This window comes from Fringilla coelebs (genome assembly GCF_963513975.1).
Source record: "Fringilla coelebs genome assembly, chromosome: 5".
In the NCBI taxonomy this organism is placed as follows: domain Eukaryota; kingdom Metazoa; phylum Chordata; class Aves; order Passeriformes; family Fringillidae; genus Fringilla; species Fringilla coelebs.
The window spans coordinates 13,540,825-13,559,540 of record NC_140033.1 but is presented as its reverse complement, the minus strand read 5'-3'; the positions used below and the strand labels follow the sequence as shown (position 1 = coordinate 13,559,540).

Here is an 18,716-nt window from a genome sequence, read left to right as displayed (position 1 = left end):
CTTTAGTTTTGTGGTTTATCTGTACCAGGTCAGCTCAGCTAGTAAGGCACTGAGTATTCTGGAAAAAGGGTAAAAATCTTCATGCCTTAGAAGTTACTGTAAATAATACGACTTATTGTGTGAATATATTCCAAAAGTGAAGTGATTTTAAAGGCCTGACTTGAGTAAAGAGTGCAATGAAGACACACTCTTTGGTGACAATATTTACATTCTTAATGTTTATTATAATAGTTTGCAGCTCTGAAGGCAAAAGCATGTGAATATTTCCTACCACAGTCATTTGTGTTACTACACTGAATGGCAAAGTGGGCGTAAAACATGATTAAATCAAACCCAAAAAATCAAGCCCACGGAATTAATTTCTAAGAAACAATGCACAAGGCCAATTTTCAGTAGATTAATTCTCTGTGATTTGAATGAACATAGCTGACTGTTTATAATATTTTCACTGTGATTAGATGTTATGCATCTTACAGTAGGAGCACAGGGAATTTCCCATGCCTAGAGGTGGATGATCAGTCTTTCTCCAGTTCTTTGAAAGTAACAAGGCTGATTCATGAGTGTTCTATGTTAAGGCTAACAAGGTTAGGAAACAAGCTAAGCTATTTCTGCTTTTATTTTAACAATTAGCTGTAAGATTTTAAGCTTTTGAAAAAATTCCTGTAGCTGTTTTACATGGCACAGATATGTTATAGACCTATCCAGACAGAATGAAACTGAATGGCTAGTTCATACCAGTTATGAGCCAGGCTGCCTATGACTATGAAGCTGGCTGACATTTCACTTTGTAAGATCCATTTACTGTTGACTTTGTAAAACTTTAATCATATGGAATGAAATATCCCATGATGAGTAATGAAATAATTAATACTTTTAAAAGAATGCTGTTTTGATAACATGAAAAGAATCCTCAGTCACTTCTTGGAAATGCCCCTCTACCCCAGTAGTTCCTTGGATTCTGTATGTAGGCCAGTGTAGCTGAGCCATCCTTTACCAAATGGTTGCTTTCTATGAAGCAGGACAAATCTGCTGTCAAGATGAAGCTCTGGGAACTGTATCCAAGCAAGCTTGTTTGGCTAGTGTTTCTTTACAGGCCGTTCCCCCAACAGGAGTTGATTTCAGAACGCATTGTAATCTGGAAGTTTGCAAAGGAGCACTGGTGCTCGCTGAGCAGCAGTGGGGCAGTGGCTGTTAATTTCCCAGGAGGGTGTTGGCGAGGGCGTTGCAGCGATGTCACACTGCAGGATGTGTGAAGAAAGGACGTTTGGGGTACTACTGACATAACATGGCATCATCCTACTAGTCAGCTGGTGTCTGATTTTTCTGAAGGCTGTGAAAACATCTTGCATAAAGTAAAAGTACAGGGGAGGTTACAGGGCAGAAAGAAGCTTTATTCTCCCAGAGAAAATGAGTCCATTGCTTCCTCTTACATTACGCTTAAGCTTATGGCTTGTCCCTTATTGTTTTCATCGTGACTATTGTTTGTGTAGTCCAAGTCCAGAGAAGGGGAAACAGGGTAAGCCCTGCATCTGATTGCTAATGGATTCTCATCTCATTGGTTGGCAATCCCTATCTTTGAGTAGGAGGCTGAGATTTCGTAGAAAAAGGCTTTAATATCAAAGATGTGCCATTGAAATCCTTAGGAAAATCTGCTTAAATGTGGGCAAATGATGAGACTTCGTAAAACAGCATTTTGTGCATGTTGGAGACATGTGAGTGTTTAATAATTAAGTTTGAAAATATTCCATGCTTCCTTAGCAGATGAATCTCTCACATGCACATCTCTCACAGACTGCATAGCTGCCAATCAGGAAGAAGTTGTAGGACTGAATCCAAAACACCACTGCATCACTGCTGAGAAACTTTTGCTATAATTGCTTGTGTCTAGGTTGAAAAGAAAACTGAGAGCAGTTGCTAATCTTTCAGTGATCCTTTCTTCCCTTGCTGACCTCTAATCAGCATGAAGGAAGAAACTATCCAATTTAAACAGAATTAAAAAAAAAAAAAAGACAATATATTTGAAAAAGGAGCTGCTGCAGGTCAAGATGAGAAGGGCAAGCTGGGTAAAGAGCTGGGAACCAAGAGTGGAGTCTAATGAGGAAATTTAAGACAAGGACCCAGGAAACTGGAGGGAGTTTAATTGAAGGGGTGTTTGGGAGCCTGCTGGAAGTAATGGGGGAAGCTAGAATGAGTCATTCTGAAAACCTGCGTGCTTCAACACTAGAAGAAATATTTTCATAAAAATATTGCCAGAGTCTGTTTTAATTCTATTTCAGATCTGAGTTAAGTCATGCCAGTTCATGCCCTATTTTAAACAACATTCGATACATATCTGGGTTGATGCAGCTATTTCTGGGCACAGGTTAGTCTTTAATTTCATGTCAAATTGGTGTTAAACCGGTCTGCTTTGTCCTTTATGTCTTTATTCTTTTATTAGTAATCCAAATTAACTTGATAAACAAGAGTTCTCTACCAATGTAAACGCTGTGTAGCTGGCATTGACTATACCATTTTATAGATGAAGAAAATTAGGTGAGTCATGTAATTTGCTTTAGGAAGGGCACAATGAATCAGTGAATGAGCCAGGAATCTAAACTGAGGAATTTCTGACCTCCTGCTTTTTTTGGAAATCCCAGCTCATGCTTCCTGCTATTTTTTTTCATTACACTACCGAGATAATAGACTACTTTTCATGTTTAACTTGTGCAATGCTCCTATTAATGTTAACTGGTTGTACGTAGGCACTGATGAGCCAATAGTCTTGACCTTACAAGAAACTCAGCTACTTAGTTACTGTTGCTTAATCCTTCCTATCTGTAAGTTTGTTGTTGTCTGTGTTGCTCAAAACAAAGCTGAGAATTGTCCTCTTTGCTTTGTTTACATCCTAGAGAAGGAAAAAACCACTTTGGTAAATAGAAAATTCTTCAAGTGAGCAAGAGAAGGACAGACGCATTGCTTGTATGCCTACTTGGGTGTGTCATACTTAAAGAAATTCAGAGTGGGGGTGGGAACTGAAGGAACAAGAGACAACAATGAAAGGCGAGAGGATGAGAAGGCTGGACTTGCATATTAATGAGAACTCGCCTGTAATTGGGAATTTCCTTTCACTACCTTTTTCTTTTTCCTTTTTCCTCCATTTATCGTTTTGCTGTTTTTTTTCCTTCCTCTGCCTTATATGTTATTTCATGTTTGTTCCATTCTGTGCAAGAGCAGTGTGAAGTTGGCTCATATCCTGATTTCTGAGAAGTGCAGAAATAAGAATATGAGCCCATGCTACTACAGAGTGGGAAAAGCAGTGCTAAAAGGAAGTGGTACAGAAATCAGGACAAAATTTTCTAACATCCCTCTACTGAAGTAAGAATTTTCATTTATTCTCAGATGGATGACTGTATCATGTTTACAGGACTGCTGCTAGGTAACTTATTCTGTACAAAAGGAAAAGTTAGTCTTCATAAGTAAGGGAATATTTCAAAGCTAGGTGAAAATGAAACAAACCAAACATCTGTGGATATCAGATCCAAGCTATAGTATAGACAGGCAAAAATACCATTCCATAATTTGATACTTAATTATTCTTCTCTCCTGATGTTTGCACCTAAGATCACCTAAATCTGCTGTTGTCCCTCCCTTCTGTATAGGTCATATCACCTGAACCTCACAGTGCCTTTCCCCTGAGTGAATGAGCTCTATGGTAATCCCTGCAACAAAACAGACACCTGTTCCCATAAAGTGTTCAGAGAGAGACAGGCAGATACATTCTGGCTCAATCCACCTTTATGTTGTACACTGATTTTGCAAATGCTGCCTTTTGCTATTTAGTCTGTCTTCTCTCTTGGCTCATCTTTTCCTTTTGAAAAAGATATGTATTTAAATAAAGATGGGAAATTTCCCTGAAATGAGTGGATTCAAATAAACAGGGTAGACTCTTTCTTAATAAGCACATAAATAAATTTATTCTTGTAATTTTTTAAAATTTCATTTTCTATTTGTCTTCTCAGGGAGTTATTCTCTTGAGTCTGAGAAATAGGGTGGGGGCTTGTTGGTTTTTTATTTTTTTCATTTTCTGAAATATGTTTAGCCTCTACTGACCTTAATTTACTCTCCAGTCAGTTAATTGCACATGGTAATCCTCTATACATACATAGTCTCAGTGATTTTTTTGCACTCCTGCATGATCGCCCTCTGAGTGATGCTTGGCAGGCTTGGGGAGAAAGAAAACAACAAAACCCCGATAAAATACAGGCCCAAAATATGTTTCCACTAGAACTGAATGAAATTGTGTGCGTAGTATACACCCACCTGGTCCTAACAATTCCTTTCTCTGTGTGCTGGCAGATTGTTCCCTTGCCCTGATTATGTTGCTGACATTATGCTCGTGAGGGAAATTCCTTCCTGACTCCAGATCTGGTGGATTTATAATCCTGTTGATTTAAGCAAAGCTCCCTGTACTTATCTAAGACACAATTGTCCAATCAGTTCTACATATAAAACTCCCCTTAAAGCAAATAGAATGTCACACAAGTTGCTGAAAAGATGACCAGGACCCTGGTATGGTTTCTGCTCTAGCTACAAGATAACTTTAATGCAGCACTGCCCTGACAAAGAAAAAAAGCAAGTCTTACTGTTTTCTCCATCATCAGCTGCTCTTCCCTGTCACTCGCTACACAGGAACAAGTATTCATGCACAGACACAATTTAACCAGTGAAGTTAAAATTAGCCTGGAAATAATGAGTAAAGACATAATCTGCTTTCTTAGCATTCAGCTATTATTAATTTTCATGCACCTAAACTTTATCGGCAGAAAGTCTTCAAAATTTCAATAAACCCTTCTGTTACCTAACCTATCACACTGAACTAAACAACTAACTACAGTAAGGGAGAAATGTAACCTCCCAGTGTTGCATATTACTGGTAGTAGTTTATACTGAAAATGCTTATTTCCTGTACTTTTATGATGGAAGATGGGACACAGAAAATGTTTTGATTTAGAAATGCAGCTGGGGTGCCTCATGAGAGCTGCAGTTTAGAAACTTCATGGTCCTATTGTTTTCTGTTCACCAGGCTCTCTAGTCAGACAAAAAAAGCATTATACAGTGTAGTGCCTCCGTTTTGGGTTGTCTAGCTTTATGCTTCTGTAGCTCTACCCCTCCTAAGCTGAACTAACCAGACCTAGGGATTCAATTTTCTGTCTAAATGAAATCTCAATGATCCAATTACTTAAGACCAGCAATTACTGCTAGTTCCCTTCGCTCTCATAATGCCTTGACTGTAGCTGCTTTTAGGATCTTCATCCTTATGGATTCTTTCTGTTGCCACTTAGAGAGGCAGCTCTGCCTCAAAATTTAATGACCATCCCCTGTTACCTTTCAGTTACTATGCCTTGGAATTCCACTGCCACGTGAAGATAAGCCAGACAAGCCTCACTCATAGACTGGAGCTTTGGCTATGACCCAGATCATAGCTGGCCCCAGGCAGTAAGGTATAGATGGCACAAAATTTCAGTCATAACACTGTCAAGCGCTGAGCCGTGCTGTCCCAGCTCAGGCAAGAAGTGACAGTGTTCACTGGGTCATGACTATGCCAAATCAGAGCAGCGTCTGCTACCATCGGCAACAAGATGCCGTTGGCAGGAAAAAACCAATTGCCAAGAGTTGTCCGTCATGGTAATCAAACAACTTAGTGAGAATCAGAATGAAGGAAATCTAATTTCCCTGGATTTGGCCACGAGGTTAATTGGTTCTGGCATCTCACCCCTCACAGGTTTCGGGACGAGCTAAAGCTGATCTCGCCCCAGCTGTTGCCGTGGAGAGAGCCTGACACCTCTCTCCTCTGCCCTTCCCACAGCTCCCAGCGTGGCACAGCAGCAGGGCAGAACGCTCCGCTACTCCCATCACGACCCAAAACTTGGCAAAATTAATTTCCCTTTGGCTCGACCGCCCGACAAAGCTCCAGCTCGGCGGCGGCCGCGGCGCCGCTCCCTCCTCAGGTGCGCCCGCCCGCCCGCCGCCACCTGCCGCTCCCCGCCCCGCCCCGCCCGCGCCTTTCCGGCCGCGGCCCCGCCGGTTCGCCCGCGCCTGCGCAGCGGCGGCGGCGGCGCGGGGCGGCGGTGCCGATGCTGCCGGACGGTGCCGGGCGCGCGGTCGCGGCTGGCGGCGGGGCCGGGAGCGGGAGCGGAGCCGGGAGCGGAGCCGGGCAGCGGCGTGCCCGCCGAGCAGCGCGCGGCGCGGGGCGATGAACTCGCGCAAAGGTACCGCGCTGTGCCGGGCGGGAGGGCGGGCGGGAGCGGGGGGGGCTGCGCGGCCGCCGCTGCTCACGCCGGCTCCCGGCCGTTCTCTTCTCCCGGCAGTGCTGGCCCTGCAGGCCCGCAGGCGGCGGCCCAAGCAGTCCGCGGCGGCCGGCAGGAGGGACAAGCACCCGGCGCCCCACAAAAAGTGAGTATGGGGACCCCCGACCCGTCGGGACGGAGCCTCGCCCCGCGACCCCTCCGTTGTCTGTGCGTCCCCTCGCGCGTCGCTGCCCCGTAACCCCTGCGGGCCGTCCCGGCTGCCCGGTCCCGCGGGACGCACGGCGGCTCCCCCGGCAGGGCACAGCACCCGCCCGGGCCGGGCTCTCCCACGGCGGATGTCGCCACGGCCGCTTGGGCACCGTCCCCAGCCCGGGCGCCGGCTCAGCATCCTTCGGGCAGGGCCGCCCGGTGCCCCGTGGAACGCGCCAGGCTCTCTGGCCGTCGGCCCTGAGACCCCCGGTTTGTGGGGGACCTGCCAAGCCCACGTGTTCCTCTTGGTTCTCCCTCCAGTTCTCTCATCTTTGTGGTCTCCTTTCCTAGTGCTTTCTGTTCCGAGGTTTTCTGCATCATTGTCCCATCCACAGGCAGTCCTTTTTTCATCCTCCTTGGTACCATCAGACTATTTCCCCTTCCCAGATGTGTCTAATCGCCAACGATGCTGATACCAGTATCTCTTTGATTTAAGTTTCTGTTAATCCTGCAGCTAAGAACAGAAGTTGTTCTCTGTTTTCCCCTTCTTGTCTTCTGCTAGCCCTTCATGTTCTTGTCACTGTCCAGTTGATCTTTTCTCATGATAATTGTTCACTGAATCACATAGGAACATTCTTCCATCTCTGTAGTGTTCATACTTTATTCTTTCCTAGGACATTGTGGCTTTGGACTGTTTTCATTTTTTGTCCTTGAAGGATTACGTGCTTGTGTCACTAACTTTCACTGTGTTTTGTGCAGTGGGACTTTATTGGTGACTCATTAAGTTGCCAATAGGCTCTTGTCTTTGTTTTTGTTACTTAGGAATCCAGTCTACCTGCTTTGTTCTGACAGGGAAACACATCCTGATGTTACTCATTCTTCTCTCCTCCGAGTTGGCTAGTCTTAGAACTGAGAAGCAGTGTATGGTGGATGGATGGATGGATATATGTGGTGGGGAGAGATGCTGCTGTGTGTTATGGCAAATGTTTCAAGGGGCAAGGTCTTTTTTTGACTTCTACTGGAAGAAATAACAATTTATCTCTGACCATGAAGTGTTTGGTGTGCTTTTTTTTTTTTTTTTTTCTAGTTACAATGAATGAGTGCTTTTTTTCCCCGTTAGGATGGGTAAAAAAAACATAGATGAGGTGCTGGTGTAGTGGTGATTAGACTTTGGCAGCTAACTTTTGTTCACATCCTGTTCCACTCGTGGTGTTTCCTCCAGCATTGTGTAAAAGCTGTATTATGCTTTCAGTTGTTTGAATTTGGGGTTACTGCAATGGAAACAAATGTTATGTGCAAGATATGCAGTAATTGATTCCCTTGTTTCCAAAAACTTTCAGTTTGTAGTGTTACGTGGATTTGTCTTTTGCCAGTTTGAAAACAGAAATAGGCTAAATTTCATTATAGCTCTAGGTTCAGAGTTATTTTTGAAACTTTCAGTTGTGTTAACCACAAGGTTGTTAATAAACGTCTATTCTTAGGTGATAGAGCATTCAATACACTTCTTAGGGGAGCTAAGTGGGATGTTTTACTGCATGAGTTTGTTAAAAGTTTGCTTTCACAGAGACTTAATAAGTACAGAACTGGTAGTCTTTGTGTTTGCTGAAGAAACTGGCTACTGTTAAGTCAGGGTGCACAGTCAGGAGCTGGCCGTTTGCCTGGCTGAGTCGGCGTTTCCAGATGCAATGCTTCAATCTGATCAGTTGCCTTATGAAACAAGTGGTTTTGCTGTAGTTGACAAGATCCATCTTTTCTCTTCTGCTATTTATGTTTTCTCTTCATACAGCTTCTGTGCTCTGAAGATGACCTACTCTGGTTCATGCTTCTATATGAAAGCAAAACTCCTCTCAGGTTTTTAAGTCTCCTTGCAAATGGTTGAGGGCTCCAAAGTAAAACCAGTATTTTCAGTATCTCTTTGGTCCTTTTTCTAGTTTTACTTTAAATTTAACTGCTATAGCATATTCTAGTATTTTAGAGGCTTATGGTAGTGGTGATGTGCGTCAAATGCAGAGTATCTGCAAATGACAATGTTGATTTGAGGGGTGGAGATTCTATACCATAAGTTCCCTGTAGTGAACTTGTTCACTACAGGAAAATTGTGACTTAGTTTTGAATCTAAAGCAGTTTTTTTTCTTAACTGTGCTTCTTATGAAAACTTTTCTCTGCCAGGTCAAATCTTTATGGAGTAACTTCCATTGTTGCTGTTAACAATGTGCTTCAAAGAGAACTGCAGGACTCCTCTTGTAAAATTGGCTAGGAGAGTTATATCGTATTGTAGCTTACTTGCAGGCTTTTGTTTGAAGAGTGTTAAGGTGATGACACAAGAAGAAAAATTTGCAGTGCTCTGAATAGCTTTTTGTCAGTTATGACCTTATTTGCCAAAGAAGGTTGTAAAAGTGGTCCTGTAGCTGCTCAGTGTTGACCCCCTAAGTCAATGAGAACATGAGAACTGGTGGAGGTGAATCTGGGTTGTTGGGGTTTTTTTTGCAATAGGGTAAAAAAAAAAAAAAGAAAATAGAAGTTGAGTGTCTCATATTTTTAAGAGGAAGCACTTTGTCTTGAATCAAGATTATGCCTATACTTACATGTAATAATAAAATTTACTTATTATGGCTTTACTTTGAAATCAAACATCCAGGCTACTTAAACAGAGTATCTCACTGAATTATGGTAAGTTACCACTTGATTTTGGTTGTAATAGATTAATTTACATGCAGTGTGTTCAAACAACTCACATATTTTTTCAGCCGGACTAAAGATTAATCAAAATTGTTAATTTGGATCCTCTGCAATTTATTTCTCCTTAAAGTGGAGGTCTGCATTGGGAGAGGTCTGTGAAATAGTGATTTTGACAGATGCCTGAGTCTGTTCAGAAATAAACTTGCTTACAGGCAGACAAGCCTGTTTACTGTCCTTCACTTGGTGCTAACAGATGGCCTCAGGTACATCTACCTTTTGCATTCAGCAGAATGGTAGGCTCTTTATGTTCAGACCAGTACAGGCTTCAACTGGGGTAAACTTCTGCCTTGGATATATTTTTTTGCTTGACTTTATTTCTAAGTGAATGTGACAAAACCCAAGTGAATACCCAGTTAGAGTTGTCCTCTTTAGCACATCAACTGTGCATCTTTACCCAAAGTTAAAAGAAAGCATTTGGTAAGTAAAAAAAAAAAAGCCTAGATGATGGTATGTGAACCTATGGAGAGAGGATTATGTGTGCTGCATATTTTGATACAAAAGTATAAATCCAAGTACCAAGATGGATTTTGGTTTTGTTTTTAAGCAGTACTTTAGGACAGGTGATTTAGACCATGGGAGACTACTTTGCAGTGGTGCAATACACCCGTGTTGGCTCACACGGGAAGTGCCGGATTTCTGCACTGTGCACTTGCAGATGTCGAACTTCTTGAACCCACAAGTCTTGTACAGCTATCAAGGGTTAGGTTTACATTCTTATGCAATGTTAAATGTGTAAAAGTCATGCACTGCTTTTGTTTGTTACTCTCTCTACCACAGTGTTGTTCAGCCTCTTTCAGTAGTTTTTTTTTCTTAAAAGCAGCTTCTATGAGGTAGTTCCTGTTCCCATGAACACTGGCTGAATGTATTCTGGACACTGACCAAAGACTATGGATGTAGCTCTTGGCCTTTCTATATGAGAGTGGCTGTGCACTCACACAGTCTGCAGTGGCCTTGTAGCCACCCCTCAAGTGCAACGTTTGTGAAGTTGTTGTTTTCTTTTCTTCTTGGGATAATTTACTGAAAAATGTCAGAAAAACTAATGTTACATTTTTAAAAGCTTTTAAAGAGGAGGATTAGGAAGGATTCAGAAAAGTAGAACCCAAAGTTATGCCAATATCTAATGAAAGTGAATAAGGTGACTTCAGTTCTCTACCAAAGAAAATTAAATGATAAAATGGAAATGTAACTGTATAGCAGTTGTATTCATAATTGATCCCTTCCCTTTGAGTACTAATTGCTTTTGTTGTGATTCTACCAGACTCTTATCTTTGCAATCTAACCTATATTTTAATCATCAATAACTAATTCTGTTCTAATTGCCTATGGGGACTTTGGGAATGGGCATTGTTTTACTGGGTTGTTTAAAAAGAAAATTCAAATTACTAATATTTGAAGAAACAAAAACTTGTCTCTCTACCTGTTAGTACAGTTCCCAGTGTTTGGATCTTTAAAGTACTGTTTGTCTCATCCTTCATATATTTGAAGTGATAACCCTTGCTTCCTGGTTTTCCTGGCAAGACTTTTTGTTTTTCCTCTTCTCTACAATCCTTATCCTTATCTCATTTTTCACTTTTAATCTGTTAACAGTTACAGCATATGGTAAGTGTAAGAGGGATGGTCCTGTTTGAAGTTGGCAGAGGTTTGATAGCAGTCTTCTTGTGTCCACTGTCTACCCCAGTAATATACCTTTTAGGATGAACTCTGCCTTTGTAAGCTATTATGTTTGGATGGATCTCTGATAATGTGCAGAAGTGGCTAGAAAAATAAGCCTAATATAATAAAGCACATGTAACAGAACAGAATTGGAGCAGTCTGCATCTGAGCCTAGGATAACCATAGAAGAACTTTTTGTATTTAAAGAAGATACTCTGAACAAGCTTTTTGGCTGGAAAAGGTGGTGCTAATTTCAAAGTGAACCTCTGTAAAGGTATTAACTTTTTCTGCATTTCACATGTACTGTTTTTAAGTTATACATTGGAAAATCCTGGGATTAAAATCAATGTATGTCTAAATAACAAATACTCTGACTTTGTCCAGCAAAGCAGCTGGCGGTCTTTTGACTTTTATATCAATGTCCTCCATAATGAAGTAATGTTAGCTAAGGAAGTATCTTTGAGTGTTAATGCTAAAGGAATCTTATCTTGAGCTTCTTGGTTAAAGGGAAACTACTGAATAGACCCTGGTGAAATAATGCTACTTGACAGTATTGGTGCCTCACTGTTTTTCCTCAACAAAAGTTAGTTAGTTAATTAAAAGCCGATAATTTGAATGTAGGAGATTAAAAGAACCAAGGGCTTCAGTTGCCTTGAGCTATTATCAATGCTTAGTTTGCAGTTTTCTACAATGGAAGGGAGTATTCCATCGTTAGAGGTCAATTATATTTTCCTATCCCTGAGGAAAAAAAATTGTGTCTCTACTGTTCTTGTTGCAGTGATAAAGGTCAGAGCAGTCTAACTACAGTATATGCACCTTAAATTCCAATGTTAAAATCACTTGTTTACTACTTTTCAAACTGTATTAAAATTGTATTGGCTTTGTATTCATGTTTCTAAAGAAAGCTCTCTTGGGACATATTTCTTCCCTTTGCACTGCTCTGCTTTTTCTGGTCTCATGTTTCACTTCAGTAATTTCTCTGTGTGATAACTGTTTGTCTGCTGCCTGTTACGTTCTTGTTATTGCTCACCTGTATGAGATGTTATTCCTGCATCACAGACTGGGATGTAGATTTTTTAAAACATCATTAAAATCATTAAAAATTCCACATAATTAATTAAAATAATTAAAATCCAAGTAGAAAGTAATTTAAAGAATGCAGTTAAGTGCAGTTGAGACTTAAGTAAGATACTTGACTAAACATGTAATAAATAAAGTACTTTTTTAATGGTTATTTTAATGTTTGAAAGCCAATGTTTTAAATAAATTGTGTTTCTTTGTAAATGGTGGTTTGCATTGATGATGATTACATAGTTCACATTGTACTGTTTCAAAAAGATTATGTAGAACTAAAAACTGCTCAAAGAAGAAGGTAGTAAAGGTGATTGAGGATTTTGGACAGCTTAATTTATGACTAGTGCATTTCAGATACGTTAAGGTGATTAAGAAGCATTTTGATATGCTTAAAAAAATCATTACAGGTATAGAAATGGAAGAAGAAATAACTTGTCTTTATTCATTACAAAACAATGTTATTCAAAGAATGACTCCAGTGGAAAAAAAGCCCAACCCAACTTCTTTTTGTACAGTATCAGAGACAGAATGTGGCTTTGCAATATGTTGTAGAGTCCAAGTTATAGGTTGGTTTAAGAAGGCTAAGACAGGTAACCAGCACCATCAGTAGTTTTTAAGAATGCTACTGTCAGTGCAGTGTGATTTTCCAAGCCCCTGTTTGCTGAAGACCTGTCAAGTGAATTTGTCCTAAAAATACAGAGTGATCCACCTGTGTACTCATCTCCAAGCACATGTTTCTGGCACCCAGTGGTACAATACTGGCCTAGGTATGTGTTTGACCTAAATTAGTGTGGCAGCCCTTAGATTTTCCAGGCCACCTCTGTGGATCACTTGCAGCATCTGATGGTATACACAAGTCTGACAGGATCTGTGAGCCTGGATCCAAACAGGGTGGCTAATGTGTGGCACTTCTGTGCTTGGCTCAGGAAGGAGCAGTGAAGCTGGAGTTAGCTCCTAAATCCCAGTGCACAGTGAATCAGTAGAGGTGTCCTTGAGAAGAGCTTTCATGCCCAAGGACAGGACGGTTATGATGATAGGGTAAGGAGGCTTTCCAGGGAGTGAAAAATACTGAAGGAATGGGCATGCTTGAAATGCTACTTTCCTGTAGGCTTTGATGCCATCTGCAGGTCTGAGTTTGATGCCAAAATGAGCCTGGGATTGCTTTAAAGTTGTGAATCTAAGAATTCAGATTATTTCCTCAGTTGCTGTGAACAAGTAGCTTTATTTTAAGGTTTCAGTTGTCATGCTTATGTAATAGCTCAGAAGTTCACTCACCTGTGAAGTAAGAGTCAAGATGCCTAAGGAATTTCAAGCTTATTTCAACCTGCCATGTGCAAGTGTCAATCATAAGATTATAGGCTGTGCTAGGCTTTGGTGTGGAAGGGGTGGCCAGTAGCTTCACAGCCCTTCTGCAGCATGATCAAAAGCAGCAGACTGATGGAGTTGGAAGGCGAGTGATTAAAAGGGAAGCGTTGCTATCAAGTTTCACTCACACACAGGTATCAGCATGCTGCTTGGCTGCTGCCAGGTAACTGAGTTACAAAACAATGGTGATTGGGTTAGAATGAGGCTGTATGGGTCATTAAATGATTCTTCTTTTGAGTGCAGCAGTCACAATTCAGCACTTTCATGAAAGAGGGAGCCCTGAGGAGATCAGAGGCTTAAGCTTTGTTTCAAGTTCCCTTTCCTGGTGTCAGAAGGCACATTATGACAGATCCCTTTTGCCAGGATTTATTCCCTGGTGAATGTTGTAAAGTGTCAGGGAAACCTGGATACAACCAGGAGCTTCATGATACTATTAGGAAGTTCTGGCTCAAAAGAATAAAAATCATCTTCATGGATAATAGTATCTGAAAAAGGATTTTACTCTTTTTTTAATGTAGTCTATTGCTTGGGATGACCTGTTTTGTGTATTAGTAACACGGTGTGTCAGCACATGTTGGTGTCCAAGTCCATTATGCTGGTCCCTAAACTTCTAATCACATTCCAGTCAAATACTCTTAGAGCATTGCCTCTCTTTTTAAAGTTAATTAGAGATTTTAGTGTTTATTTTTTTGTGTCCCAGAAATGTTTTCTGTATAGTAACTTGTAAGTTGGATTGTGTCAACAGTGTTGAGTTTGTGAAGATGACACACAGAGATTTTTGGTAGTTGCTTCCACACTGTGCATTTCATAGAGACACTCTTTAATCAGGAATGAGCAGTGCTGCAAATTGAGAGCTTTGTGATGAACTCAGCAATGCTGTTGTGGGCAGACATGATTTGGGCACACCACCCAGTCAAGGCTCTTGGAGAAGCAGGATGTGAATCTCAAGTGGACTTGTAATGGGAGATAAAGCTTTAAAGAACTACTCTGAGGCTACCACTATATTTTAGATCACCAGATACCTGTTACATAACTGCTTTGGTGTTTAGTATGGATCAGTTACTTTTAAGTGTTACACTCTCACTGCTAATCCAAGCTCTTTAGTAAATCCAGCTTTTAAAAACAAGGTTGAAATTATTTATTCCAATAGACAATACCAATTTTTCTTCATTTGTCTAAAACAAGTGTTATTGAGAATTGGTTAGTTTATCTAAAAAATGTTGCAACAAAGTTTGACTAGTTTTTTACATATTGTATAAGAAGCATGGTACAGGAAGTAAAATTTATCCTGTTCTTATAATTGAAAAGTAGTATACTTGTATTATCTAATGTTTATTTCTGAAACTAGAAAATCAGTTTTGTATAATGAGAATATTTGTTTTAGGAATAAAGATGTTACTCTTTTAAAATGATCATTTTGATCTAATTTTGTGTTTCCAGAGTGACATTCAGTAGCTTGTGTCTCACATGGTGCCATATCTTGTCCTAATTGTAGCATTATGAAAACTTGAGATAAAGTTTAAGTAGATCAGACTCCCTTCTCTTCCACTTGTACCTTCTCTGCAGGAGCTGCTTGTCTTAATCCTTGACATGTTCTTTGCCATGCCAGTGAAAACAGAGAATTTTTAATAGCTGCAACTGAAAGGAACATTAAAATAAACTACAGCTGAATGCATACATTGAAGGAAAAACACAGATTTATTTTTAAAGTTTTTCTGTTTTCATTATAGTTTTTTCTATACATCAGTGTGTGGGATCACTGTATGTATCAGTGTCTGGTGAGTGGAATTAATTTTATAGTTAAAAATTCTAGGCCTTTCTTAATGGATTTGTCTGATATTCTGCAAATCATGAAGAAGGCTATACAGGTAAAAAGGAATTATTCACTCTTTCAGTTGTGCTGAATCAATGTGAATCAGACATTTTGACATATTTGCTTTGTTACTCTCCTTTCCCACTTTAAAGCAATCAACATTTTAGATAAGTATGTCAAGTAGTAAAGCCACTTTAAAACTATGAAACTGTAAAAGAAGGTCCTTTTATGATGGTTTTAACACCAGAAAGTTAACTGTCAGCAAATAATTATCTTTTCTGTTTATTTGTGAGATGCATAGATTGCTAAAAATCACTTCATCTGGTTTCTTCAATAAGTGGGAATTTTTATGGAAGACATGCATTTAAGTAGAAGAATTCAAGTGAGATTTTTAATCAGAAAGTGGCATTATATATATGCTGACAGCGTCTCAAATCTATACAGTATGTGTTTAATTTTGGCAAAAATAATGAAAATAATGTAAGAGTTAGCAAAAACCTAAAAAAGCAAACCAGTCCTCATGGGACCTCTCTGAGTTGTTTCTTAGCATCAGGACCTGATGGGCAAAGTGCAGAGAACATGCTTGTCCTGTTGGTTTATTCAGAATGTTTTTAAGACATAATGATGTTAATATGCAAGGGCAGTGGAACTGAATTTGTGCCAGCTTTTTCCTAATTACAGTTCACAGCCCGAGGTATTAAGTTGAATTGAAACTGTGCATGGTTTAAATTACTGAACTGTGGTGCACCAGATTACTAAACTCTGAACTGTGGTGCACCAGATATTGGCATGTTTGACTTAGCAATATCCAGCAATTCTCAGAGTCTGCTTTTCAAACTTTTTCTCAGATTTTGTTCTGTAGTGATATTTCAATGTTGATGCCATGAAATTTACATTGGTAATAAAGGAGCTGCTTTAAAATCATACTGCAGAACTAAGCAAAAGATTTTATTGCTTTTTGGTGCTTGTATCCTTAATTGATTTTTTCCTCCACAGTTTGTGTCAATTCTGCCAATATTTTATTTTTGAGAAAATACATTATACTTCATATTTCATGGTTGATTTGCATTGGTAGTGGTTATAAGTAGTAGTTATATATATGCATGTACATAAGCCGTTGCCTTTACATAGGAAACTTAATTTGGGAGTCTTTAAATATCATTTAAATTCAGTAGATAAAGTCCCTTTAATCTCATAGCAGGGATGAAGTGTGTAATCTTAGTGTTCCAGGAGAGGCTGAAAACCACAAAGTAGAAAAATTGGTCCCCTCTCACTTCTTTGCCCCGTATTATCACCTTTCTCTTTGGGTTTGCTTCTTGTAGTGTTCTCATCAACGTATGGCAATTATAAACAAGTGAAATAAAAAGGAGTAAGCTGCCTTGTTTTTAAGATGGTCTGGTTTCATTCGAACTGAGTTATTATAGATCACATGGAAATAAAACCTAATCAAGAACTAAATGCATATTCACCCCATTTCACAGGATAAAATTTAATTTTGGCTTTTATCAGCAGCAGTGGAAAGCAGCAAAGGCCATATTTGCTGTCAGTAACTAGAATATACCTAGAATATCAGAATGAAGAGTCAGTGAGTGTATGGTGACATTGCCTTATCTTAGCAGATATACAGGAATATAATGGGGGGGATGTCTGGAGAAAGGAAATAGAAGACAGGACAGGGCCAGAGTAAGGGGACTGTTACTTCAGCAGAGATGGAAAGACTGATGTACAATGTAGGGTTTCACTGACGGGGAAAATATGTGCATGTGCGCCAGTTAATGTGAGGAGGCACCCAAAATGCTCTAATAAGTCTGTGAAAATTGGAAATAGGGACTTAGTGAGGTGAAGAGAGCTTGTCTCTGTGTTTATATGTATAAATAAAATTGTTTGCTATTTCTCCTCCAAGTAACATATTGTCTTATTTACAGGATGATAAATTAATTCTGAACTCACTATTTTCTTTATGGAGGCTGGGAAGAAGGGAATCTAATATTCCAGCTGTGTGCTTTCTCAGCCTGAAGTTCTTCACTGCTTGTCTCTCATTTTTGCAGCATGATCTGCACCCACCAGCTGCTGAGGTATTCTTTTAATGCAGCTTGGACATGTATTTCTCTGCAGGTTAAACAGTTACTAATGGATCCATCTGAATCTGCCCTTCCAAATCTTGGCGTCTCTCCTCACCGCTTTGTTGCACTCAGGTTTCAGAGGGGTTGCTAGAAAGTCTTTAAAGATCCAACCAAATCATTATTGATAGTTGAGTTACAGTGATATCAGTATTTGTTTCCAGTTGTTTACAGACAAGATTATACATTCCCAAACTTTGTAGTACCTGCTCTTTCCCCAGTGCTGTGCTTACCCTTCTGGGATGGATGCTTTCATGTGGGAGAAGAGAGGGATATCACCAGTCACCATCAGCCTCCTGGTCCTGCTGAGAGGTCTATGAGCTTGATGTTGGTAGCTTTCTACTCCTTATTCTGAAATCCATTTGAATAATTTTTATGTGATTCTGCAGGTTATTTCTGTGCTGCTTTGTAAATCCATGTTACAATCAATGTCAAGCCATCCAGATTTACTATATAATGGTGTATTTCACAACAGTTTGATGCTTGTTCTTTGTTACTTCTGTGAGTGCAGTTCTGCAGCCAGCAGCTGAACACTGGTCAGATATTTCTAGCTCCAAGTCTCTCTATCATCCTCTCACGTTCTAGTCCTCTGCAGTGGTTCCATATCTTGAACCCTTTATACTACATTTTATTCCAGCATCTTAAATAGTTATTTACATAGAATAATTATTATTGCTATATTAGTTCCAGATATATTTATAACAATGGGTGCTATGCTGCATAACTGTACAAGGTGAAGCCATAGCTGGAAAAGTAGGTAATAGTCCTTTGATCAGTGGGCTATGCTGTTCAATGATGAAACAAATCTCCAGGCAGGCCAAACCTTCAGTCAGAACATGGAAAGTCCCAAGGCTCACCTTAACACAAAGGCCCATTACAAACAATGGCAGCAGCATTTTTATTGGCTCCATGACCTTGCTTAGTGTGGTTCATGGTGAGCAGCAATCACTGTTCTCTGTTCAGGTAACCTGGATGCTGCCAGAGAAAGGGGTTCTTCCTGTACATTTGAAAAATTGTAAGAGGATTAGCTTCAAGATTCCAGTACAATCTGCTCTGTTTTTACAGAAAGTCTATATAATCTTAAACTATTTTATTTTTGTCCTAAATTATTTCCTTGCTGGGAACTGCAGTAGTTGCTAGTGAGAAAATCTGGGTAGTGGGAAAGTTCTTGTTTGCAAATAAGCTTTGGAAAGACCTGTGAAGGTTGCATCTTGTTGGAGTACTGTCTTTAAATATTGGTGGTTTGCAGAGTAGCTTTTGGTTTTCTTTACATTTAACATGGAGTTATTCAGCACCTCATTAGAAAGTTGCTATTTCTTCTCACAATAGAACTTTTGTACCTGCAGTTATGAAAGAAACTCTAAAGGCTTTGAGATATAAGAGGACAGAACTATGTAGCATTGAACTGACTAAACATTGGATAAACATTTTAGCTAAATATAGTTGAAAGGGCTTGAATGCATTTTCAAGGTATTA

The 18,716-nt window shown here is 39.9% G+C and overlaps 1 protein-coding gene across 8 annotated transcripts in view; it reads left to right on the top strand.

Annotated features, from left to right (window-relative positions):
* The first annotated feature begins 6,115 nt into the window (after positions 1 to 6,115).
* The window catches only part of SRPK2 (SRSF protein kinase 2), a 127,617-nt gene continuing 115,016 nt past the window's right edge, over positions 6,116 to 18,716 (top strand). For 6 of the 8 annotated variants that reach the window (XR_014616182.1, XM_084206445.1, XM_084206444.1 and 3 more), the window contains exons 1-2: positions 6,116 to 6,248; positions 6,348 to 6,432. Coding sequence is in view for 5 of the 8 variants with exons in the window: in XM_084206445.1 (XP_084062571.1) it covers positions 6,233 to 6,248; positions 6,348 to 6,432 (101 nt within the window). In the remaining 3 variants the exon portion in view is untranslated. Of the gene's footprint in view, positions 6,249 to 6,347; positions 6,433 to 18,716 lie in introns of those variants that run through there. The other 2 variants (XM_084206443.1, XM_084206449.1) reach the window with 2 other exon arrangements.